This window comes from Empidonax traillii, unplaced genomic scaffold (assembly GCF_003031625.1).
Source record: "Empidonax traillii isolate 1590-97213 ecotype Southwest subspecies unplaced genomic scaffold, ASM303162v1 scaffold391:size1093220, whole genome shotgun sequence".
Classification (NCBI taxonomy): Eukaryota; Metazoa; Chordata; class Aves; order Passeriformes; family Tyrannidae; genus Empidonax; species Empidonax traillii.
This window is the reverse complement of record NW_020955584.1, coordinates 645,410-669,919: the sequence shown is the minus strand read 5'-3', so window position 1 is coordinate 669,919 and position 24,510 is coordinate 645,410. Positions and strand designations below refer to the sequence as shown.

Genomic DNA, 24,510 nt, shown 5'->3' with positions numbered 1-24,510 from the left:
AAAAAAAAAAAAAAAAAATCAACTACCTTTTGAATCTGCATCATACCAGGATTTTGGGTCTTTCCAGAGCAAATCATCAGTCAGTTACGAAAAATTAGGTGGGCTGCTTGTGTGCGACACATTACATTTGTTACAGAGTAAGCTGAAACCACAAGACTCATTTCACTCAGAACCTCAAAATATACCCAGTGCTACACAACTACCCCAAGCCCCTGCAACATCCCCATTCTCATACAAAGAGTTTAAACTTTAAAAAAAAAAAAAAACAAAGAAATCCTATTATAGGGTAATAGGGCATACATTTAAAAGCACGCCCTGGGCTCCCCAAACTATTATCCTCTTGAGAAGAAAGTAATGTAAATTACGTACTTGCCTTCTAGTTTCTGTGGCAGCAGGTTGTAACCTGAGCACATTTTCTAGTTTTCCCCCACAAAAATCAATGTTCTTTTTTTCTTTCTGCTTCTGTTCTGAGCAGCCCAGGTGAGCCCGCACCCCTAACAACATGGAGTGACACGGCCAAACCAGAAAGAGGTAGGAGAAACCACTATCGAAAACATTATTCCTTTTGCCCACAGAAACCAATATCCAACAAGAACCAGTGCTGGTATGACTTGCTGACCAACTGTGCCACCTACTTCATCCTCCTGGCCAGGCTGGACATACAGTGGCAGCAGCAAGGAGATGATGGTGCAAGAGCCCTTTCTTGGCGCCTCCAAATCAAAGGGGAAATACTCCCACAAGGTCCATAGGATAACTTGGCACACAAATGCATGCCGCTCAAAAGTAATTTCAATGGATCTCTTAAATCTGTTTGGTTTCATACAAAGAGTTAAAAAAAAAAAAAAACCTTGTTGCTATCGTTCTTTGAACTACGCTCAGACCTGCTCTTTGAAGGAAGAGTCGCCTTTCTTAAAATATATTTGAACATGCTATTTTTATCTTTATCTTAGAAGGCCTGATTTCCCCTCACAGCCCTGCAACTGATTACAATAATAGGTTTCTCAGAGATGGACAAGTTAAGAAGAGGTTTTATCACTTCATATGCAGCTAAACGCATGGGAAGAGCTCCCTTCATTTTTCTTTAGATTCAAATGCAGCCCTCTCACTCCCCTCCCTACAAATACAAACAGAGCAACTCAACTCTTGTAAGCACATACGTGCCATGGAAGTCAGTTGGACCACTTGTGCTCCTCACCTTACATAAATAACCAAGGGTGTGGCAGCTCTCACTCCAGGCAGAATTCATACGTATGCTTAAGGATGCTTTTGCCTACTTCTTACAGGTGGAGTGGAGCCAAAAGGATCCGTTAATTTTAGGGACAGAAAAAACTATAATTCTGATAATTTTTCATTGGAACTATGCAGCTATGCAGCCCCCAAAAAAATGCAAGGGGAGGAAACAAATTGTTTCCACGTCAACCATTATTTTGTATCTGTCAAACACTGCTTGCTCTTTAAAAAAAAAAAAAACAAAACAAAAAAACCCAACAAAACCAGAACACATATTTCTAAGGAAGCTGAAATGAAACTGCCTTATCTCACAAGTCGCTATGACACATAATAAAGAGGCACAACCCAGGGTCCTTCTTCTCTACTTTACTACTGTCCCATTACAGTATTGGTAAAGAGAGAGAAGAGCCTTCTCAAACACTTTGCTGAGTAAGTTTTTAGGTGACATATTCCCTACTTAATTAGAACAAACAAAAAAATAAAATAAGATAAAAATATACACAGTAAAATATTATCTTACTGCTTTAGGAAACCTACAGTACATTACTGGACTGCTGTTCTTACACTTCTCTCACGCTCCTTTGCCAGGTGCCAAGTTACGAGCTCAGTTTATAATGGCAAGTCTCACTATATCACTGGAAGAATTAAAATGGCCAGAAGAAGAGAAGCAACAAAGTTTTGAGTTTAAAATCTACAAATTCCTTTTTCTTATCTAGCCTAGTTGAGCACTACCCAAAAGCAAAACAAACCTGAAACAAGGACTTGCTTTATGGTTCTCACAAGGCAGGTCATCATTAGTAACATACAGACTGAAAAAATGAAATGGCTAAGGCATGGAGACTTTTTCAGTCTATCCAAATACAACATGAGTCAATGTTAGGTAGAGAGGTTAGTCATGCTGTGGTTTATTTATGCTTATGTTGGTCTATGCAGGAGTGATATAAATACTGGAGGCAGGATGCCTGCCTAGCTAGCCGAGGCCTCATCCTTCTCCCTCAGGGAGGGATGCCAACAGCAGGACATACGTTGATAACAGCATGATTAAGCTCTGGCCTTATCATTTCACCAACAAGCCAATTCTTCACTCTTCACTCAGGAGTGAACTTTCACAGTGAAGTGCATTACTTATATTCGCAATTTTTAGGCTTTTCGAGATATACTGAGTTTGACTACCACATCGCAGTGCTGCTCAGTTCCTCACTGAGTTGCCCAACTTCAGAAACACAAGTTGCTTATCAATGTTAGCAGAACAGATCATAAGAGCATTTATTCGCACCAAAACTTCTGAGTAGACTATATTTAAAGCTTAAATTTTTCCAACGCATTTCAGAGCATCATTTACAAGAAAAAAATACGTAAAACACATTTTCTTTGTATGAAAATTCACTTATCTAAATTCCAAACAAATATCTTTATTTGTTTTAAGCAAAGACGCATAGCTTAACTTCTGTACCACATGTACATGCACAGAGCACTCACGGAGCAGCACTTCTGTTGTTAAATGTGTGATCTGGACAAGCTTTAGAAAATAACGTAACATACCAGGGCACACCACGCCCCGTCACTTCACTGGGCAACAAAGTGAATTGGTTTATTTCTAGGTAGATGAATCTTACAAAAGGCAATGGCTCCATTCCAATCCAACCGAGCATCCAAGACCACAAAGCAGATAAGCCAAGACAGCAAACAGCTGCATATACCGTATGCAGAAACAATTCATGCATACACCAAAGTTATAAGGATGGATCACTTCCTCATGACACTGTACCCCTAGCGAGGGCAGGGACCAAGTCTCTCTGTGGGCCAGAGCCCCAGGCAGGATGGGTAAAGGCAGCAGGGTGGCCCTGCCAAACAGCCAGACACGCCAGGCCAACCTTGACAGGTTAACTCTCTCCTCCTCCCATACCTACAATAAAACTGTAGCTGTCAAAGGCATAAAAATCCCCCCCCCCCGTAATTATTTGCTTAGAACGTTAATCACACAGTTAAGCACTTTGCAATATTTTCCATAAATAATTAAGCTGTGGGTCATCATATCTATTTTGCTATCCTATTAGTCTGTAAATATGTATGAACTTCACCTGTAACTACCTGAATGACAACCAGCACTGATGCACAGGGACAGTAAGTGCAGGTCAGATTTGACTGGACGAACGCACTAATCCCGCTAAGTTTACATCCTGACCAGTCAAGCCTGGATAGTTGACGGGCACATGTGAAAACCGCTCTGTAAAGTCAGCAGAAGGATGAGTAGGCATTATCCATTTATTAACTGGTTAACTACCGATTAATTTCACTTGCAAATCACCTCTCCGGTATTTAAACACCTGGCTAAGAGTTCTTGCTCGCTACCACCCCGCATGCTGACGGGCCGGAAAATCGGAGCGCCCCGGCAGCGCCCAGCCCGCCGCGCGCTCCTCTCCCGCGGGAAAGGAGGAGAAATCCCCATTCCTCCCAAACGAGCTCGCCGCCCCACGCGGTGCCGCCCGGGAAGGGCTCCACAGCCGAGCCCCGCGACCGCCCCGCATCCAACACTGATACCGAGACGGCACGGAGCGCGCTGCGGGGCGAAGGGCGGGGGGAGCCGCGCGTGGGTCGGACACTCGTGTCAGGGGCCGTGACAGCGCGGCGGCTCGGAGAACTTCCGCGGCCAGCCCCGCCGAGCCGCCCTTCCCCGCCTCTCCTCTCCTCTCCTCCCCGGCACAGCACGGCTCGGCTCGGCGGCGCCCGGGACTGGGCGGCAGCGCCGCGGAGGGGCGCCCCGCCACCGGCCCCCGCGCCCCGCGCCGCCCGCCCGGGCCGCCCAGGTACCGCGCACCCCCCGCCCGCCCGCGGCCGCACGGGCAGCACGGGGCGGCGGCAGCCGGGAGGGCCTGGGCGCTGCAGACCGAAAGTGAACTGCGAGCTGCAAACTTTTTTTTTTTTTTTTTTTTTCCCCTTTTCGCCCCCCCCCCTCCCGCCCCCCCACCTTCCAGCGCTGCCCCGGCTCCTGCAGAAGCGAAACTTGCGAAGCGTCGCCCCTACCTGGCGCCAAGTCTGCAACAAGTGCAGGCGTGGTGGGGGGAAGGGGGGCCGGGCGCGGGGATCGTGGCGGTGTCGGCGAGGCGGGAGCAAATCGCGATATTAATTTATTACGGAGCTGCCCCGGGCTCGGTCCTACTTCACTTACAGTACGGCGCCCATCCTGTAAACAAATATCGCTCCGCCAGGAAACGCGCTGCCCCGGCCCGGCGCGGCCCCGCTGCCCGGCACCCACCCCGGCGGCGGCGGCGGCACATGGAGCGGGGCGGGGGCCCCGCGCCGGGGGAGGCTCCGGGCACCGGCACTTACCTCCGGCACGGCCTCCCCCGCCCGCCGCGCTGCCGAGTCCGTGATGCAAAAAAGAAAGGAAAGGGTGAAGGAAAAAAAAAAAAAAAGGAGAAAGAAAAAAAAAAAATCCGGTGTCAGCAAATCGCTGTCAAATAATTTCCTTGCAGCAGGGAGCGGGGAAAAGCAGAAGCAGGAGGGGGAGGAGGCTGCGGGAGGCGGCGGGATCCCTCCGCCGCGATGGGTCTGGCCCCGGGTAGCGAAGCAGGAAGTAAGGTGTCGGTGGCGCCGCGGCCGCCCGGCCCCGCGGCGGGGCGAGGGGCGCCCGCCGGCCCCAGGGGCCCGCCCGCCGCCGGCCGTGCGCCGCCGCCTCCCGCCGTACCTCCCTCCTTCCCTCCCGCTCCGCCGCGCCGCGGTCTGGCCGGCAGCCCCTCCTCTAAGGGCGGTGAGCGCAGCGCAGGTGCCGGGGCCACTGGCGGCGACCTGTCAGCGGCTCCCGCCGGAGCGGCGGGGTGCGGGCGAGGGGGTGCCGCGGGATCCCGCCGCAGGGCGCCGGGGCCGCCTCCCGCTCCCGCCCGGGCGGCCGTGCCGGAGGGTGACACCGCGCCAGCCCTGCGGCCGAGGGGATCCCGCCGCCGAGGGGCTGGGGTGGAGGGGGTCCTCCGCTGGCGCCGGGGGGGGGGGTGTCCTGCGGAGTTGGGGGAGCCGTGTCGGGGCCGGGAGCTGCGAGCTGCGAGCGCTGCGGTCCGGCCTCCGCCAGCCCCGGGGCGCCGGAGGAGGAAAGTGGCCGCCGTTAAGGCGCTCTCTCACCCGGGAGGTCTCCTGCCCTGTGCGGGGAAGGGCTGCTGCGCCTGCCGGGGCCGCCTCCGGCTCCAGGGAGGCTCCTGCGCTTTGGGTTAATTGAGAAGTTAATTCTCTAATTCAGCGAACCTTGTAGGAACTTGCTCCTGTGGTCACTGATCGTCGCCACTGGTACTCTTAAATTGCCTTTTTTCTTTCCTTTTTTTTTTTTTTCCTTTTTTTTTCCTTTTTTTTCTTTTTTTTTTTTAATTCTACAGAAATATATTGGTGAAATACCTCATCGGTCCTGTTTCCCTTGGGCTCAGCATTTGCATTAGATTGCACCAAAATGTTCCCTCACAGAGAAGGATTTTGCGTCTTGGGGACAGATATGTGATGCATACAGCTTATGCAGTGCTCTGTTTAAGCTCACGCACAATGACAGACAAGTTACTGTAAGAAACCGTAGCTGGGAAGAGAGAAACTGAAACGGGGATGGTTATAGGGCCTACTTCTGCCTTCAAAGAGGGGAAAAAAACCAACACAAAAAACTCTCAAGGGTTATAACTGGAACAGAAAAAGGTTTGGTGTTAGCGTTTGTGATTCAGCCTTGCATTATAATGGTTACCAGCAGCCTCATTTTCTTTTTATGGTCATCCTGGTTTCCTGATTGCATGACACTTCCATTGGGCCACTGTTCTTAATAATTTAACCTTTTATGAGATTGTTTTGATTTACAGCGTAAATGAGAGGAAGAGTAAAAAAGTATATCACCCATTGGCTATTAAACTCCTTTGTACTATATGCAAAGGTCTCTGTTGTTTAAAATGTTGTGAGAAAGGCTCTTCTCTAATTTTTTCTTTTTTTTTCCCCAGCCAACTAGTAATTTTCTAATTTTTTTTTTACTTAACTGAAAAATACCATTCAGATAATATAACATCTCTGTGCTGAGCTATGCAAAATGTATGCTGAGTTTTGGATTCAATGGTTGGCTTGTTTGCTTGCTGAAGTACTAAGTCATATAAACTATGTTGAAAATAGAATTAAAACCACAACTGAACATGTGCCTTGCCTCTGTTTTTTGTGTTTAGTCTGAAACCTAGAATAGCCCATATTACTTGTGATTTCCAAAATGACCTCTGAAAATAAGCAATGGAATTTAACAGTCCTTCTAGGTTTGTCTTGGCATTTTCACTTTTCCAGTTAATCAATATGAGCAAATTTCTGTTGAATCAGCTAGGTGTTACTTGATTTACCTGAAACACACAGGTTTGTGCTATAACTTTCAAAATAGAAACAAATGTCAAATTTGAACAAAGAATCATTATCAAGCAGCCTTCTGACATGCTATAAACTGGACTCATCTTTGCCATAACAAGTTTAGCTACACAAAATTCTTTTAGCTTCGGACAACATTTCCATAGAACTGTGGGGGCTGGCTATAACCAGATTAAATTCTTTGTACTTATCCTGCCAGTTATGAATTGGTCTCCATCAAAAGCACAAAGCCTTAATTTATGTTTCTCAGTTTTCCTCATCCTTCTTCTAATCTTCAAGGATTTGAGTATGAAGCTTCCCAGTTTGGAATAACAAATCATATTACTATTTACAGTATTAAACCTCAGAATAATTTTACAGGCTTGTCGTGATGTTGTTCAAGAATGATTTGACAGCGATACCTGGCAAGCTGGTGAGTGTTTGGAGCCCTGAAGCCGGGGTGAGTTAGGTCCTGGCCCGGGGAACTGCCCGATTGCTGCTGTCAGAAGAGGGAGACCTTGCCCTCTCTTCCCTGCCCGTCGAGCTGGTTCAGCTCATCAAGCCAGAAAACTCTACCCTCTCTGGGCTAATTTCGTGCCATTTTGGTGAGCTCCCTGGGAAGTCAGCTGAGTGCCAGGGGCAGCTCAAAGGGAGCTGAGGGGGGACTTGGGACAGGGAGGGCCTGTGAAGCCCTGCAGGAAAGCGGCAGGGTGGCTCAGCTGCCTCTTCAAGCCTCCCACCACTTAAAACAACGGAAAAGCAGCGAAAGTCGCTGTCAGATTTTTGTTAGCGATTAATGCATTTTAATTTTTTTCTACGCAGGGCTGTTTTAGAAATGAATTATAGAAGTTTAGAAGGTCTCTGATCATCCTCCTGGTTCATTCCTTTCCAACACAGAGTTGCTGTGTCATCATCTTCCCAAATGCCTTCGTTTTTATTAGAAAGCTTTGCCTGGAATTTGTAGGCTTTCCAAGAAAGACAATGCTGAAGAAAACATAGTATGGCTGTGGTAGGAGGTAACATACCTTTGTTCAACAGCTGAAGTCATTTAAATAAAGCCACTTAAGATACCTTAGTAAATCACATTTATGCAAATATATTACTGCTCAAAATCACAGCAGCCAAAGTGGATATCTGTCCTATTTCTTGGCTTTGGATGCCTGTTTCCAGGTTGAACTTTTAATTGTGGATGTTATCTAAAAAAAAATAACCAAACCTTAATTATCCAAGTCCATCAGACAAAACCAATGACAGACTTAGTTTTGCTTTAATGTGGAGCGGTTGAGCCATACAGTGTACCGATACAGGATTTAGGTTTAAAAGCAAGTTTGTTCTCAGAATCCGATATCTAACATAATGTGGACTGTAGTGTTTGTAACTGAGATTATAACTTACTTAGTTAAAGTTTATTTTCCAGGGGAAAAAAAAAAAAAGTCATTATGGATATTTCAAGAAATGGCAAATATGCCTTTTGCTACCTATTATTCTGGTGTAATTACTGATCATCCTCTGGTTAAATGTTTGACCTTGATTTTTCATTTCAATTTGTGAGTTTTCCAGCTTGACATTGCTGGTTCTTTCCCTTCTAAATTAGTTCGGTATCATCTGAATCCCTTGGCTTTTGCCAAGTCATTTACCTTTGTCTCTTTCCTGTTGAATGTATAAGGCACACTGGGGTCTTACAGGAGTGACACTAGCAGGGTCAGAATAGTTTAAAAAGGCAAACGTTTTCTGCCGTCACATGCCTTGTGCATTGAAAGGGAAGTAGCCACATCATCCCACATACCTGAACACAAAGAAAATTAAATTACAGTTGGTGATGGGCTTGCTCAGAGATCAGCAAGTGCATCAGTCCAGTCCTTGTGCTCAAGAAACTGTATCTCTGCTTTGTTTGAAGGTAATGTTACTACCTCTGCTCTGGCCTTGGTGCTTCTTACCTTCATGTATGTTTGACTATGGTGTCTCTCCCTCTTAGGTCCTCTCACCAGGAAGCTCAGGACACGGAGAGCTTCCAGGATACAACATCTTGTGCTCTTTGGTGTTGCTTCTGACTTATGCTGCATCCATTGTGAATTAGGAAAAATGGCCAAATTTGAAGTGGAGCTTAAAAAACGATTAAAATAATTTTTAGTAGAAATGCATCAGGACCCCAGCTTCTGCAAACTACCCTTTGGCCGCTCCTGCTGCCTGGGTGAAAAGCAGGCCTGTGTCAGGCAAGCAGCATCCCACCCTTGCTGGTCCAATTGGCTCTTGTCCAGTGAAGTGGCTGCTCTGATCCAAGATGTGGGGTGAAGTCACAGATTTCACCAGCAGACTAATATGATCTCAGACCATGCCGCCAACAAACCTAATCTTGGAAGTAAAACTTCTTAGTTTTATTCTTCTCTTTCAGCCAGATTGGTTTGCTGATTGCACAGCATAAGGAATGGTGAGGAAATGTGCCGAGGAGAGAAGAAGATGAAAGCATACTGCTGTCACTCAGACTGCTGGTAAAAGCCTTGCCCACAGGGCCCCTCACTCCAAAAAAGGCATTGAGGTGCTGGCATCTGTCCAGAGAATGGCAACAGAGCTGGTGAAGGGTCTGGAGCACAAGTCTTATGAGGAGCAGCTGAGGGAACAGGGGTTGTTTAGCCTGGAGAAAAGAAGGCTCATGGGAGACCTCATTGCTCTCCACGATTACCCGAAAGGACACTGTAGCAAGGTGGGGGTTGTTATCTTCACTCAAGTAACAAGCAATGGAGCTAGAGGAAATGGCCTCAAGTTGCACCAGGAGAGGTTTAGAATGGGTATTATGATAAATTTCTTTATCATAAGATAAAGGGTTGTCAAGCATTGGAACAGGCTGCTCAGAGAAGTGGTAGAATTACCATTCCTGGAGGGATTTCAAAGATGTGGAGATGTGATGCTGAGGGACAGTGGCAGACTTGGTAGTGTTAGGTTAATGGTTGGACACAATGATTTAAAGGTGTTTTACAACCTAAATGATTCTACGGGTTTTTTCCACGAAGGTTAAAACAAGTGAATTGTGAAGGCTAGGGTCCTGCTGTCCCTTCTGCAAGTTTTTGCCTCCAGCTGTATGGTTTTGCCTCCTGTCTGCATTCAGTGCTGACCCTCATGCTTTCCAGGTAAGCCAGATCACCTCCCAGTGCTGGCAGAAACATCCTGTCATTTTTCCCATGGGTTGCCTCATTGAATCAGCCAGGCAAGTAACAGAAAAGGAGAAAGGAGCGTGTGCCTAAAAGTGGGATTTGCATCCACACCAGTTTAAATTACCTTTAACTGTCATGAAGCCACAGCTGCTATCTCATCGGGAGAATAAGATGCTCTTTAAGATAGTCAGTCCAGGCAGTGGACAAAAAAAGAAAAAGGAAAATTGAACCTGCCATAGCTGTTTGGACCATGGGCAGCTCCAGGAGTCCACAAACACTAGTTTTCTCTCAACTCAAACCCTATCAGTCACTGAGCCACTGAGTTGCTCCTTTGGTGCAGCCTGAGGTAGCTGATGAGGCTCCCCCTGGGGCTCTGGCCCAGTGCTGATAGAGATGAGTGCTGATAGATGAGGGATCCTCCTGACAGCTCTTGGTGGGATGTGGCCTTGACTTCTCTTCTTTGCCCTGCAGCTGGGAGTGTGGGACATGTGACTCTTTGCAGGATGCCCTGACACAAATCAAAGCCTATGAAGTGCTTAGGAATGTTTTGGTAAAGAAGTTGCAGTTGGCAAGTGAGAAATAGTGGTGACTTGGAGATTTTTTTTCAGTGATACTATTACATGTTTTGCAACCATGCATGAGCCCTGCAGAGGAAAATGAGCTAGAGACATTCTTGCTTCATTTCGTTACCATTCCTCTTGGAAGAGTCACTTACACTATCATGCTGTCAGGAATACTCTGTGGCATGTATATGTGCACACAAGAGATACAGTGACATGGACCATCTTGTGTGATCGTGTCCTAGAGAGCAATGCTCCGGTTTGTGTGGCTTTTTGACATGCCAGAAAAGAGGAAATGTTTTATTTTATACAATACGCTGATGTATGTGTTTGTAAATTTACAAATGTGTTTAATAGATACATATTACATAAATTATGCTACATACATTTGTAAATTATGAATTTGTAAACATATAAAACTCTTGTATCTTTATAAAACTAACATGAGTGAAAATAGCTTTTTAAAAAATAATTTCCAGATTTTAAGTTGACGGAGTAGATGAGCTATTTTACACTTTAAAACCACTCACTCTGTTACAGCTTTGATCTGAGATGGTCTTACAGTCAGGGGCCAGTAATATGTACCCACTTTACAGAGGGGTAAGCTAGGGAACAGAGGTGGTCCAATGTCATCCAGGAAAGTAGCTGCAGAGGTAAAGTATGAAAACAAATCTCCTGAGTCATTGCACTTTGTTATATCTTGAAGACAGATCAGTGTTTTGCAAGTAAATCTTATGCCCAGCTTGCAATGTTTGGAGGGCTGACTGACATGCAAGAAGTTTTATCCTGCTGGTTTTGTGTGCGCTCCCAGTGGTAACAGCTGAAAAGTGCTCTATGAAGAAGCAAACCTTATTTTTAAATGTGCTGCTGTTGTACTACCAGATAGAAATACTAAGTCCTGTTTGCAGACAAAGATTTAATTCAATTACACTATTTAATGGAAACTGCCTTTACAGGGACACTGTCAACTTGAAATCCATTGAAATACAGTGACAGATTTAAGGTAGTGTTTCCTACAATATTTGTTGAATGCCCCAACCAATCTTCCTGTATTATTTTCTCTTGGTTTTAAAATCTTATGTGGTAAAATTGATATATACAAAAAAAAAAAAAAAAAAAGGCTTTAGGATGGCTTGTTACAGACAGCTGTACTAATTTCTAATGTGTTTGCTGAAAAAGAGAAACCATACTTTTAAGTTCGGGAAGGAAAAATGAAGCTAATTACAGTCAAAACTCTTCTAAAGATAAAAGGTAAACAGTTATGGAAAAGATGTGTGATGAGAATAGAAGGAAGCCAGGCATATTACCTTTAAGTTACAGTTAATCTAAATAGTTTTCTGTAAGAGAAGGATAATATCTAAATACAGATATGATTAAGTCAGTGTGGTTCCCTACCACAACGTGCAACATGTCTAAGTCCACACTGACAATTGAGATCAAGATTAAAGTTTTCCAATGTATGTAGTGAATTTCGGTGCAATGTCAGCTGTGTTACTTTTTCAGAATTTTGTCCATTAGAAGTGGATGCAGTATTGGCAATAGTACACCATATATTGTGTGGAAGAGCACAGACAGCCATCTCTGATTGGAACTTTGCCAGTCATCGTATCACCCTACTTTCTGCAGTTTCTGTTTTCTATTTCATATTCCTCAGCACAGAAGCAAATTATTACACTGATTGTATCAAAGCTGAATATACAAGGGTTTGTTGAAGGAGTTTAAAACAACCATCCACATCTTCTGCTCTGAACTTTCCCATTAAGAACTGTAACCTGAATTTTTATACAAATCTTTTATAGTCACCAGTTACTTCAAGGTCTCACTGTGTCTTACTTGTCTGTTTCTTACATATATGACAGTGGGCAGACATGCATTCAAAACTGTAAGGATACAGCTGTCAAGATTTAAAAATGCTATTAACCACCATGGCTGGGCTCATACTGTATATCCAATATATATACAGTATATTCTGTTTATAGTGATGTAAGGCACTTTACATCATCAACTTGAAATAAGCTGTATTGTTTCACATTTTTACAGTGATGGAAATGCACTTACAGTATAAGACAAGATCCTTTACATTTCCGTGTTAGTGTTTTTGTTTGCTGGCCCCAAAACACTTGAGGAGGTGAGAGCTGCACTAAAGAACAGAAAGCAGAAAATGCAATGGAGTTACTGTAAAGCTGCAGTGAGACAGGGAACTGCAAGAGACCCATATAAAGCAGGCTAACAATAGCAGAGGGAAACCAATTTGTTCTACAGCTGAGAGAGTTTTGCCAGCAGCAGCTGAAGGGCAGCATATGACAAGTAAATCCAGGAACATGTAAGTATGTGATGTCTTTCTGATGGACAAATTTTGCTTCTAGAGATGAAGAAACTACCTCCATTGCATTTAAATGGCCTGTGAGTCTCCAAACAAATATGGAAGATGGGAAATTAGGGTATCCCCAAAACAATATCCTGTAGTGCTCCAGATTCAAGCTTAGTCTGTGAGATTAAAGGTCTCAGACTTTTGGGTCTGTTCTGTTGAGAAGAGAGGTAATGGTGCAAATTTGGCATGAGATTGTTTTCAGATGTGAAAAAGAAGAGTCTCTCTTCTGGGTCACTAAACTATGGAATTTTCATATAAAAGATCTCCAAAGTTTTCTTCTAACCATGGGTGGTACCAACTTGTTCTTCTGTTTCTGAGAGCTCCCTGTGAACCCATCAATGATGGCTTGATAAGCTAGGGACCAGAAGACTCATCTCTTAGTGTGCAGTACCTGAAGCACTGGCAGCTTGCTAGAAAAGCTTGATGAAATACAGGGAGGGAAAAGAGGTTTCTCAAATTGCTTTAGTTGATGTGTTGGTCTGCAGAATCCATTTAACTTTATTCAGAAATTCTAACAATGACAAGGCATGCATTTGTGTTTCTCTGGGTGTATATTTTACAGCTTATGTGTCCTTTTTTCACACCAACATCTCCTCTAAACCTCCTTAGGAGGACAAGTACAGCTCCATGGATTTTTGTTTTGAGTCCCACACCAGCTGACTAATCTGGCAGCTAGCAAGAGCTGAAGATTGAGGCACTGATAATTCCTCTGCACCCCAGAGAGGGGCAAAGGAGCTAATTATACATCAATTGCATATCAGTTGAGGAAATCCCCAGATGAGGAGTTGTGGGTGTATTTCAGTTTCTTTGCACTACTTGAATGATGTGCTGGGAACAAAGGAGAACAAAAAAAAAAAAAATATATATATATTCAGCCCTAATTACTCATACTGAACTTGTGGCCTTCTTAAAATATGCTCAACCCAGGAAGCACACCCAGGCTTCTTCCAGACTTGTTTTAAGACTGCGCCATTAGAGGCCGTTCTCTCTGAAGTGTCTGCCAAAAACCTCTTGAGTCTGTGTTTAAGGAGTAGTCCTGCGTGGAGGTCCTTCCCTAGTGGTGTGCCAGTGTTTTCCCTTCCTATTAGAAGACTATCTGAAGATCTTGGACTTGTTCCACACTTAAGCTCCAAGCATCTTTATTGTCTATCTGTCCTTGCAATACGATAGGCCAGAAACTTTTACTGTCTGGCCTTTTTTAAGGCTTGTTTCATAATCTGGGTAATAGAAATTTCTCTGTTTCCCATTTCCAGTTCTGGAATGTTTGTTATATTCAATTGTATGTCTGGCTTGGTGTTTACTTCTGCAGCTCCTGCCTATGTTTCAGGCAGTTCTTTATCTTATCTGCAATTGCTATCTCCACTCTCAATCAGCACATCTCTCTTTATTAGTAATAGATCTAGTCAGTTCATCTGTTTGCATACACTCTAGCATGGTAATGTTTTGTCTTGCCAGCAGACAGAGATTTTAAAGCTGTGATAACCTATATGCTTGTCTGAGGGATGTGAAAATAGTGTTATGAATGTTGTTTGTGAAAACTGGGGTTTGCACATCCTCAGTTGTTTTCACATAACTGTAGTTGACTGTCATCAGAGAAGTGACAAGCATAACAGACAGCATTGCAAGCCCATTGTTCACATCTGGTCCTAACTAATCGACCACAAAAATCCTCAGCATTTTCCCCCAGTTATCTCTGTGTAGATACCACTTTGAGGACAGTTTTCTTTAAATCACCCTACCCTTTCTTTGCTCCATTTTAAACTCCGATTATACCTTATTTCCTCTTCCTAATTTTTTCTTCTACTGACCTTGCATTATGCATAAATATTCTTCATAGGGAAATCAGTGAGCTATTTGTTGTTAATTTTTTATGTCTTAGATTTCGTGCCCAGTACATAATGATCCAGTTACATCTCCATTTGCATGCAGTAACCCCTGCTTTCCACTTCTCTCTGCTGCCAACAAAGCAAGTTTATTTTCTAGCAACTTAAAGTACCTCCTTTTATCCTTAACTCTCTACAGATGCTTCCCTCCCTCTTCTTTGTTAATTAAGTCTGTTTCTAAGGATCCTCTGCCTAGGATTGCGCTTGCCTCCTTCTGTGCCATGTTCTGCTCTGAGAGGGAAGGTGACAGGTAGCTGCTTCTGTCCCCCTCCTATTTCCTGAGCATGGCAGTAGAAAGATGCCAGCTTGCCTAAAAGGAGCTCTCGGCCAGTTTTCGAGCAAGTGTTTTGAAAACTAGTTAGGCAGTTTTCCCACTGTAGACAGGCTCATAGAAGGACCATTAATTACTCAGTGCAGGCTTAACCGTGGGCAGAAAAAGGGGGCTTTTGTGCGATTGTCAAACCCTCACCATTATTTGTACATGTTGGTTTTGTATTTAATAGGATTACATGACTTCTTTGCTCTATATGCCAAAATGGATGGTTCCTTTCAGTAATAAAACAAAGCCAATAACCTGAAAGGAACCACGACTCAAAAGCACAAACTTGACCTCTGAGTGACCTTGACATTTACAGACTAAAAAGAACTTTTCTTTGAACAGACAGAAGAAGTCAGGGAGCCAGCAAGAACCAGGAGAAAATGGTTTTGTTGCTTTCCGATTACATTGTTTAAATCAACATACTACATGGTTTACAATACTTCATTACAATGTATTAGGGCCTGGAGGTGATTTAATGTCTGTTTATAATTGAGACTAATCTTGAAATAAACAAATGAATGTTTGGAAAATGGATGAAGCTGTTCTGCTAGAGACAGCGTTAAATGCATCTCTGAAGAGTAAATCATGGCTGTACAGCACTGAAATGCTTTTTATTTCTACCTTCAGTTGTATTTCAGTAGTTTTATCTAACAAAATTAATCACGGTGCAGTAAAAAATTTCTAATTGGGTAGGACTGTCTAGCAGACATACATTCTATAACAAATCCACAATTTAAAAACTGTTTAGCCCTTTAAAATCAGGGAAAAAAAACTAGAAAATGCTGTAGCATTATACTAGGCACCATGGTGATCTAAATTAAATCTGTTACAACCTGTTCTAATTTAAAATTGCTCCGTTGTGTGAATGAAGGGGAAAAGAAGAGTTAGTTCACTTGTTCAAAGCATTTTCATGTTTCCAGATAAATCTTTCATCCTTCCTGCTTTTCCTTGTGGCTGCAAATTCCTGTTTCCTTTGTGCATCCCCTGCATAACTGCATGTAAATGTAGCTTCAGACAGAGCTAAGAACTCTTCCTCCAGAGTTTGGTATCAGTTCTGGTCTCTATCAGCAGAGAACAAGGAATGTCATTGAGTGTCACCATAGAGGTGCCCAGCTGCTCATGGCACCCAGAAGCTCCTCTGCAGTGCTGTAGGCAGGGGCCTTGCTAGAGGAGGTTGCTCCAGTTTCTTCTGCCAGAGGAAGACTGCAGCACTCATCTGGCCATCCAGCTTCCTGGGCAACTCTTTGGACACTTGTGCTTCTCTCCCTCTCCTACCACCCAAAGCCCTATCCGTGGCCCCCAGGCTTCAAAGACCTGACTCATTCCAAAAATGTCTTGAATTTCCTTCAGTACCAGCCACTAAGCAGTTAAAGCCTTATTTGAAAGTGGGGGGGGTGGGGTGGGTGGAAAAGTGAAGTCGCGTGGCTCCTCCCGTCCCACCCCCCACACCCTTCCGGTTGCAGGCTGGAGGGAGTGGGAGCCGGGAGGGCTGGAGTGGAAGCGGCGGGAGAGGCTCCCGCACCGCCGTGGCCGCGCGCCGTGCCGCCACCCAGCGCTGAGAACAGGGAACAGCAGGGAAAAGCAGGGCTCCCGCAGGGAGCCGCCAGAGCGGGCACGGCTCGGGAGGACTGCTTAACCTGCCTGCTTCACCGCATCCCACACCCGCTGTAACAGGCTGGAGTCTCCGAACTTTGACCGTGCACTTCCTTGAGCTGCAGTTCATGCCAAATACCGTGGCTGCTCTTTCTTAGTACAGGGGTTTTAAAGGTCTGGTCCTACACAGCATCAATGATTACAGTTCATACGTGTGGTTGCCTCTCTTTATACCTCCCTTCTTGTCATTTTGTTTGCCACACCAACATAAGTGGCAGAAATCTCAAGAATAATTAAGTTTGTTCAAGCTTGAAAAATAGTCAACCACATGAAAGTAAGGCCTGCAAAGGGGAAGGTTGCAACAGAAGCCTGTATGTTCATCGGCATCAGTAAGTAAGCGAGGGGGAAGGGCGTTAGCTGCAGCGTAAATTTCAAGTGGTGCTTGCACTTTCCTAGGTGTCAAAGCTGACCACCCCTGTGTCACAAGCGTAGGCTTTCTTGGTACCAGCTTAGCAACCTCTTTGTATCATAAAAGCATAGAATGGTTGGGGTTGGAAGGCACATTAAAGATCATTTAGTTTGAAATCCCCTGCCATAGATAGGGACACCTTCCACTAAACCAGGTTGTTCAGAGCTCCATCCAACCTGGCCTTAAACCCTTACAGGGATGGAACATCCACAACTTCTCAGGGCAACCTCTTCCAGTGCCTACCACCCTCACAGTAAAAAATTTCTTCTTAATATCTAATCTAAACCTACTCTCTGTTTAAAGCCATTCCCCCTTGTCCTATCACTACATGCCATTGTAGAAAGTCCCTCTCCATCCTTCTTGTAGTTTCCCTTCAGGTACTGGCAGGCTGCAATTAGGTCACCCCGAAGCCTTCTCTTCCAGACTGAACAACCCCGATTTTCTCAGCCTTTCCTCATAGGTGAGGTGCTCCATCCCCCTAATCATTTTGGTGGACTCCTCTGGACTTCCTCCAACACGTCTATGTCCTTCCCATGCTGGGGAACCCAGAGCTGGATGCAGTGCAGTGCTCAAAGTGCAGTCCCACCAGAGCAGAGGAGCAGGATCCCCTCCCTCACCCTGCTGGCCAGACTGCTTTTGATGCAGCCCAGGACACGATTTGCTTTCTGGGCTGTGGGTGCACATTGCTGGGTCATGTCCAGCCTCTCATCCACCAGCGCCCCCAAGTCCTTCTTGGCAGTGCTGCTCTTGATCTCTTTATCCCCAGCCTGTATTAACTGCTATGTCTAAATACACACTAGCAGTGTCCTGAATTTACAGTGAAAACAGATGAGATCAGGCACATTTTTGCGCGTGTGGTTTTTTTCCTTTGCTCCCATGTTAATTCCCCCCCCCCCCCCGTGCAACTCATTACAGACTATTATCTTAGCTCCTGTTAAATCTCTTTTAGAGGTTGGCATTTTAACTTACCAGCTTGAGCTCTAGACTGTTGACATATTACACTGCAGAAAGGAGTGAAATTATCATGGACTGAGTTGGCACTGTATTTTTCTAAGGCACTGCGTGATAAGAATAAATCACTGTTGTCACCCTGACATGACCCACTAATGAAGATGCACATCGTCTTGCCCTGCCTCCTTACTGGATGTTAAGAGAGGACCTTTCCTCTGTCTTTTTTCTTCATTTCCAGAGTGGAAGACGCTCTCTAATTCTGCACATTGGTGTGCCTAGCAATATTGCTGTTGCCTAATGCAATAAAAATCAGTTATGTAACTGCCTTTGCTAGACTTGCAGAGAGCATTCACCAGACGGGAAGATGGCCACGGTATCTTTATGCTTTCATCATGCCTCCTGTGTTCGCTGTTATTATGCAATATGCTCTGCTTTACGTATCTTCTTTTTCAATAATTTTCCTTGACATCATGTTTAGAATATTATACACCTATAATCTAAGATCATGCAAAGACAAAGCAGGGAAAAGAAATAAGCTTATTCTGATTTATTGCTAAAAGGGCTGATATTATAGCACTAGTGCCTCAGAGGAACAAAGAATCGCCTACAGTTTGTCAGATAGTATTTTTAATACTCTAATTCTGAACCAAATTCCTAAAATAATCTGTGTTTTCAGATTACCGTGTGCTCTTTTGTTCTGAATAATGTCTTGCTTAGTGAACTATGTCTTATCAATCCACCAAGTACTGAGTGTCATTGTTCACCTCATTCACAATTCATCTTTTAATTAACATTATCACAGGCAAAATTCTATTTTGGTCAGCATAATTTGTCATTGGAACTGGCAGCACAGAAATAAAAGAATTACCATCTGAATTTATCTTAAGACGATGAAGGAGATGGTAACTACAAACCTACCTCATCCGGCACTGAAGAGGAAGGGAGGAAAACCATGTAAATGATAATGGCTTTAAAAATTATATTTACTATGTAAAAATCACTACTTTGGCCATTCAGTATCTGCTAAGCAAACAGTTTTATCAGAATTACTGTTACTGAAAATATAAACCTGAATCCTACACTTAGATACATGCTTTATTTGGTGGAAAGGGTTGCTGACTTAGGGAAGATTTAAGAGATACAAATGTCTTTGCAAAGTGATGATTTTAGATACAGATATGTAATATCAACTTCGTGCAGCAAAATGCTGATCATTTGCTTTAATAGTTAAACCTCAAAATTAAGTTACAAGTGCAGCCTTTTTTTAGGGAACAGACAAGGAAATGAATGTTTTTAAAATGTTTTTTTAAACTGTGCTAGATGAGCCTTTCACAGGGAATAGAAACATCCTTCTCACAAGACTCACCTTTCATAATGATTGCCAGAAAACTCCGTTGATGTGAGGAAAATTAAATAGCATTTTATTTTTCTGAGTCTATAAAGAAGACATCTATCCCTGCAGTCTAGATGTGCAATGTTTTTCTATTTACATTCAAATTAATACGGTGATGTCAAATCGACTGCATCTAAGGTACAGTGAACACGCCAGTAGACCAGCCACTTAAAAATTCACCCTAACATCCTTTTACCTTATGATTTCATCCATTCCTAGTTGCAAATGCAACAGGTCCTGAAGATGATCCCATTCAAGCAGGACTCAGCCAAGATGACAATAGTTACTGGAAGCCGAGCACCTCTTTGAAGCGTGCTCTGTTTGGAGGTCCTTCCTCTTTCAAAACAATCAGGCTTCAGCTTGGCTGCCACGGGTGACTTCTGTTGCATCAAGAGGAAGTCTTCCACTGGATGATCCATTAGTGCCTTCTAAAACAGTTTTTAAAACAAAACAATCAGTCTCCACTGTGAGAATTTGTATTTTCTCAGTTGTGCCTATTGTGCTGGTTTTGGCTGGGGTAGTCTTCACAATGAGTAGTATGGGGCTGTGTTTTGGATTTGTGCTGAACATAGGGTTGCAAATATAGAGATGTTTTTGATATTGCTGATCAGGGTTTGTGCAGAGCCCAGGCCTTTTCTGCTTTTTGCACTGCTATGCGTGGAAAACTGGTAAGAGACACAGCTGGCACAGGCTGACCCCAGCTGACCAAAGGGATATTCTGGATCATATGATATCACGCTCTGTATATAAAGCTGGGGGGAAGAAGGAAGAAGGGGGAATATTTGGAGTAATGACATATGTCTTCCCAAGTAACCATTATGTGTGATAGAGCCCTGCTTTCCTGGGGATGGCTGATCGCCTGAATGCCCATGGGAAGCAGAGAATTAATTCCTTGGTTTTCTTTGTGTGCATGGCTTTTGCTTTCCCTGTTAAACTGTCTTTATCTGAACCCATTTATCTAGCTTTTACCTCCCTGATCCTGCTGGTGGGGGAGTGAGATACTGGCTTTGTGGGGCTTGGCTGGTGGCTGGGGTTAAACCACAACACGTATTTACATTGTGTTCCTAATGAATGCAGCATTTATTAAAAATACTGGACCTTGATTTAGTTAATTGATCCCCAGTCAAAGTACCAAATTTGGTTTCTTTTTATTTTCCTTTTTTTTTTTTTTCTTTTTCTTTTAATGGCAGAGGTAAGCAGTGCTTAGACAAGTCAGGAGGTGAAAGAGATATAAATGACATATGCATCTTTCATAACCATAGTCTGTAGCATTCTGTGGGCTATCTTGTGTGTTTGAAAGCAAGGTGAGATCCGGAAACCTCTCAGCTAGAACAGAAAAATGCTATGAAGATTTAATATTAACCCTGCTGAAACATTAATTCTCTAAATTTCTTTTCCTCAGTTTTTATCTGATAATAAACCTGGAAAGAGTTAGACTTTTTGGCAGAAGATAAAGACAGTCTCCTCAACCTTAATTATTATTCCTGAATTTGAATAATATCTTTGCTTATGAAGTTAATGGCACAGGCTAAAAGTTACAGAAAATTCTACCGCAAGTTGTAAGAAAAGATACCCAGGAAGTTGTTAGGCTCATATTGAAATAATGGCTTTGCGGTCTAATTTCTGTTTGGGTTGCCCACTTCTCTAAGGTAAAATAAGATGCTTTTCACATTACTAAATCCCAGGAATTTTCTAACGTTTTCTTCATGCAGCCCAGAAAGAGAAACAATTAAGTCCTACAGCCTTCTTTCACCCTGTGCCGTGTTCCAAAGAAGCGCCGTGTTCTGTATTCCTTAGGCATCAACAGCGCATGAATGAGAAGCAGCGTGGGCTTTACTGCTCTTCTAAAGAATATATAATTATTTTCTGTGTTTTAAGAACGATTACTTAAAAAGTGACAAACGAGATAAAAATAAATACAGTAAAAATATTTAGCCTGCATACAGTAAGGGTACATACAAAGGGGAATTATCCATATTCTTAGAACATTAGAAGGTGAAATTAATATTCTCAAGGCTATCCTTTTGCCGTTCTGTGATTCCCTCAGAGCACTGGCTAACCCCATCTTTTTTCAGTTCTTGCAATCAGTCTTTCCAGAAATATGTCTGTTTCCTTCATCTCAGAATTCCCCAAAACTCCCAAACCAGTGTGCAAGTCAGTGCAATGATTTATAAGCTCTTGAGGTTTCATAAACAAGTGCTTGCAAGGTGTGAGTAACACAGGAGTGTGGGGTGCTGCCCTCTGATGCACGGAAGGTTCAGTCTTCCTGAGAGTAGCCGGGAGATGGCACACAGCCCATCCCCTTTCTTATATCAATGTATGGCCATAGATGTTTTGTTACTGCTCGGACAGACACAATGTATCTCCCTTGGGAAACTCCGTATGTAAATTATTAGTTGAGAGGAGAATGAGAAGGAAGAAGAAAGGAGATGAAAAAGGGAAAAACCAACTATGCAACTCACTGTAAGAACCAAAAATTATTAAGGGACATAAGATGTGAAGTGGAACTCTCTTTCAATGCACAGTTTTGCTGTAATTTAGTACTGTTTGGCAAAGGTAACATTTGTGGCTGCCTTTGGCTAGTACTGCAGGCAGTTATAACTTAGTTTGCCTTTCCTGTCTGTTTATTCCTCTCCCGTGCATTGTCTAGTTTTGGAAGTGTAAATTCTCTGGAGCAGAGACTTCCTCAACAGGATTTGTCAGAGTAGGCTCCTGCTGGGTGGGGTCCTTATCTCAGCCATGAAGGCTGACAGAGGGTGCGAGGTGGAAGTGGTATTTAGTTTGTGCATGATGTTAAGGTCCACACAGAAGTTGCCAGCAAGCAGAGGAAGGTGTGTTTTTAAACCTCAGCATGGCTCCAGCAGCTGCTCAGGTGCCCCATGGCTGCACACATGGTCAGACACGTCTGCTTGGTCTGGGCTCAGCTGTAATTACAGAGGTGCAAGGCAAGCCTGTGGGTAGAGCAGTAGTACAACAGGTTTTTGGAAAGGCCTCGTAAGACACCGAGCCTGTATGAGCTGAAATGGAGTTACAGAGGATGACTGCTGGGTTTGTTGGTGGTGATTTGTTTTAAGTCTCAGACCTGGATCCCTACTTGAGTGAGCAAATGACACTGCAGCTTGGGTGGCCCTCTGGGAGCCAGGGCAGGGGCTCGTCTGAGCAAAAGGATTTATAACTTCTGCTGTTTAGTAACATTTGTCCTAAAGCTGTAGTTGCCAGATTCATGTAATTTACTGATTTATTTTCTTTACACCTGTGCACAGGGAGCAGGGGCCTCCTGGGATGCCCTTGCCACCCCTTCACCCACAGGCAGTGCTGACATGGGTGCTTCAGTTGTGGGGGGCACCCGTCTTTGCCAGCCAGGCCAAAGATGCTCCTAGCCTAAGGCATCACTTCGAAGTGGGGGAGGCTGGTGGACAACACCCTAGGGGACAACAAGCTCTGGATCCTGGTATACAACAAGCTGTCCATGAGCCAGCAGTGTTCCCCTGTGGCCAAGAAGGCCAGTGGTATCCTGGGATGCATTAGGAAGAGCACTGCCAGCAAGTTGAGGGAGGTGATCCATCCCTCTACTCAGTCCTACCGAGGCCTCACCTAGAGTGCGGTGTCCAGTTCTGGGCTCCTCAGTACAAGAGAGACATGGAACTCCTGGAGCCGGTCCAGCAGAGGGCTATGAGGATCATTAAGGGCCTGGAGATCTCTCGTGAAGAAGGGGTAAGGAGATGGGCCTGTTCAGCCTCGAGAGAAGATGACAGAGAAGGGACATCATCAATGTCTCTAAATGTCTGAAGCGAGGGAGCCAGGCTCTTCTCAGTGGTGCCAAGCAATAGGACAAGAGGCAGCAGGGAGAAACTGATGCACAGGAAGTCCCACCTGAACATGAGGAGGAACTTCACTGTGTGGGTGGCCAAGCACTGGAACAGATTGCCCAGAGAGTCTCCCTCACTGGCGATATTCAATACCGGCCCGAACGCAATCCTGTGCCATGTGCTCTAGGACGCCCCTCCTCGAGCAGGGAGGCTGGCCCGGATGACCCACTGCGGACCTTTCCAGCCTGACTCGTTCTGTGATTCTGAGAGGCGAGCGGGGCAGGCGGTCCCGCTCAGGCTGGGGGCCGTGTCCCGGCAGAGCGGTGCCGGGGCAGGACGGCGGCCTCATCAGGGCGGGCAGGACCGCGGCCCCCGTCAGGGCGGGCAGGACTGCAGCCCCCAGAACGCGTCGCGGCGGGCGCTGACGCGGGGGGCGGGGCGGAAGTGTGTGTTCGCCGGGCTGGGCGGCCGCCCGGGCCCCGTTCCGGCTGTCCCGGCCTCGGCCTCGGCGGCGCGGGGCAGGGGCAGCAGCGCGGAGAAGATGGCGGCGGAGCTGGAGGCGGAGGTGCAGGCCATCGACAAGAGCCTGCTGGAGTGCTCCGCCGAGGAGATCGCCGTGGTGAGGCGGGGGGCCAGGCGCGGGGAGGGAGGGAGGGAGGGAGCGGGGGGACTCGGAGGCCGCGGGAGGCACCGGCCTTGGGGGGCCGTTCCCGGAGTCGGGGCGAGGCCGCTCCCGGGGGCGAGCATGCTCTCCGAGGGGAGTGGGGGGGGTGGTGTGTCCCTTCCCGGGCTGGCTGTGCGGGCTTCCCTGGCTGGCAGCGGCGTCCCGCTCTGCCCTCAGCCCGCTGTTGTCGCCGGTGTCGCTATTGCAGCAGCCGAAATCCATGGCAGCGAGCAGCCAGCTTTTCCTGTTGTGCCGGCTGGCGCAGGTGGCTCCCTGGAAGCCGCGTGGCCGTGGCCATCCCCTGCCGGGGGCGGCCGGGCATCTCGCCCCTTCCTTCGCCTCTTCCTCAGGTTCCTTTCCTCCGCCTCCCTTGCTGCCCTTTCTCCTCTCTCGGCCGGAGATTCCCCTTCCTCGCTGTTAATTTAGGTGCATGTCTGACCCCAGATAGGCTTTACAGCGTTGAGGAGTCATTACAGGATTCTTCCTTCCTCCCCACTGTTTAAGACACGGTTCTGGCAAAATCTTGTAGTAGTTAATCTTAGGAGCGTTAGAATGGGATGTTTGTAGAGAAAATGTTAGTAAAATCAGTGTAACATTTCATGGAACCGTAGAATATGCTGAGTTGGAAGCAATCTACTTCTGCTGAGATTCTTCTCCTGCTTTTACGAGGAGTAGTCTCAAGGGTAAAGTCTTCAGAGAAACTTTTGTTTCTGGCATAAATGTCTGTCCTTATAGACACTTGTGCATTTGAGGAACTGGACATAGATGTTAAAATA

The 24,510-nt window shown here is 45.3% G+C and overlaps 2 protein-coding genes and 1 long non-coding RNA gene across 10 annotated transcripts in view; 2 read left to right on the top strand and 1 right to left on the bottom strand.

The window, feature by feature from the left end:
- Nucleotides 1–4,588, bottom strand: part of TRERF1 (transcriptional regulating factor 1) — a 99,077-nt gene extending 94,489 nt beyond the window's left edge. For 2 of the 6 annotated variants that reach the window (XM_027893506.1, XM_027893511.1), the window contains exon 1: nt 4,561–4,587. The gene's annotated coding sequence lies outside the window, so the exon portion shown is untranslated. Of the gene's footprint in view, nt 1–4,254; nt 4,396–4,560 lie in introns of those variants that run through there. The other 4 variants (XM_027893508.1, XM_027893507.1, XM_027893509.1 and 1 more) reach the window with 3 other exon arrangements.
- Nucleotides 4,589–4,892: 304 nt separating this feature from the next.
- LOC114062263 lies at nt 4,893–6,378 on the top strand. The gene is made up of 2 exons (XR_003572330.1): nt 4,893–4,981; nt 5,595–6,378. It is a non-coding gene; the product is annotated as an uncharacterized LOC114062263 (long non-coding RNA).
- A 17,143-nt stretch (nt 6,379–23,521) lies between these two features.
- Nucleotides 23,522–24,510, top strand: part of UBR2 (ubiquitin protein ligase E3 component n-recognin 2) — a 57,847-nt gene continuing 56,858 nt past the window's right edge. For 2 of the 3 annotated variants that reach the window (XM_027893496.1, XM_027893497.1), the window contains exon 1: nt 23,527–23,689. In XM_027893496.1, coding sequence (XP_027749297.1) covers nt 23,612–23,689 — 78 coding nt within the window. In that variant the 5' untranslated portion in view covers nt 23,527–23,611. Of the gene's footprint in view, nt 23,690–24,510 lie in introns of all 3 variants that reach the window. The other variant, XM_027893498.1, reaches the window with a different exon arrangement.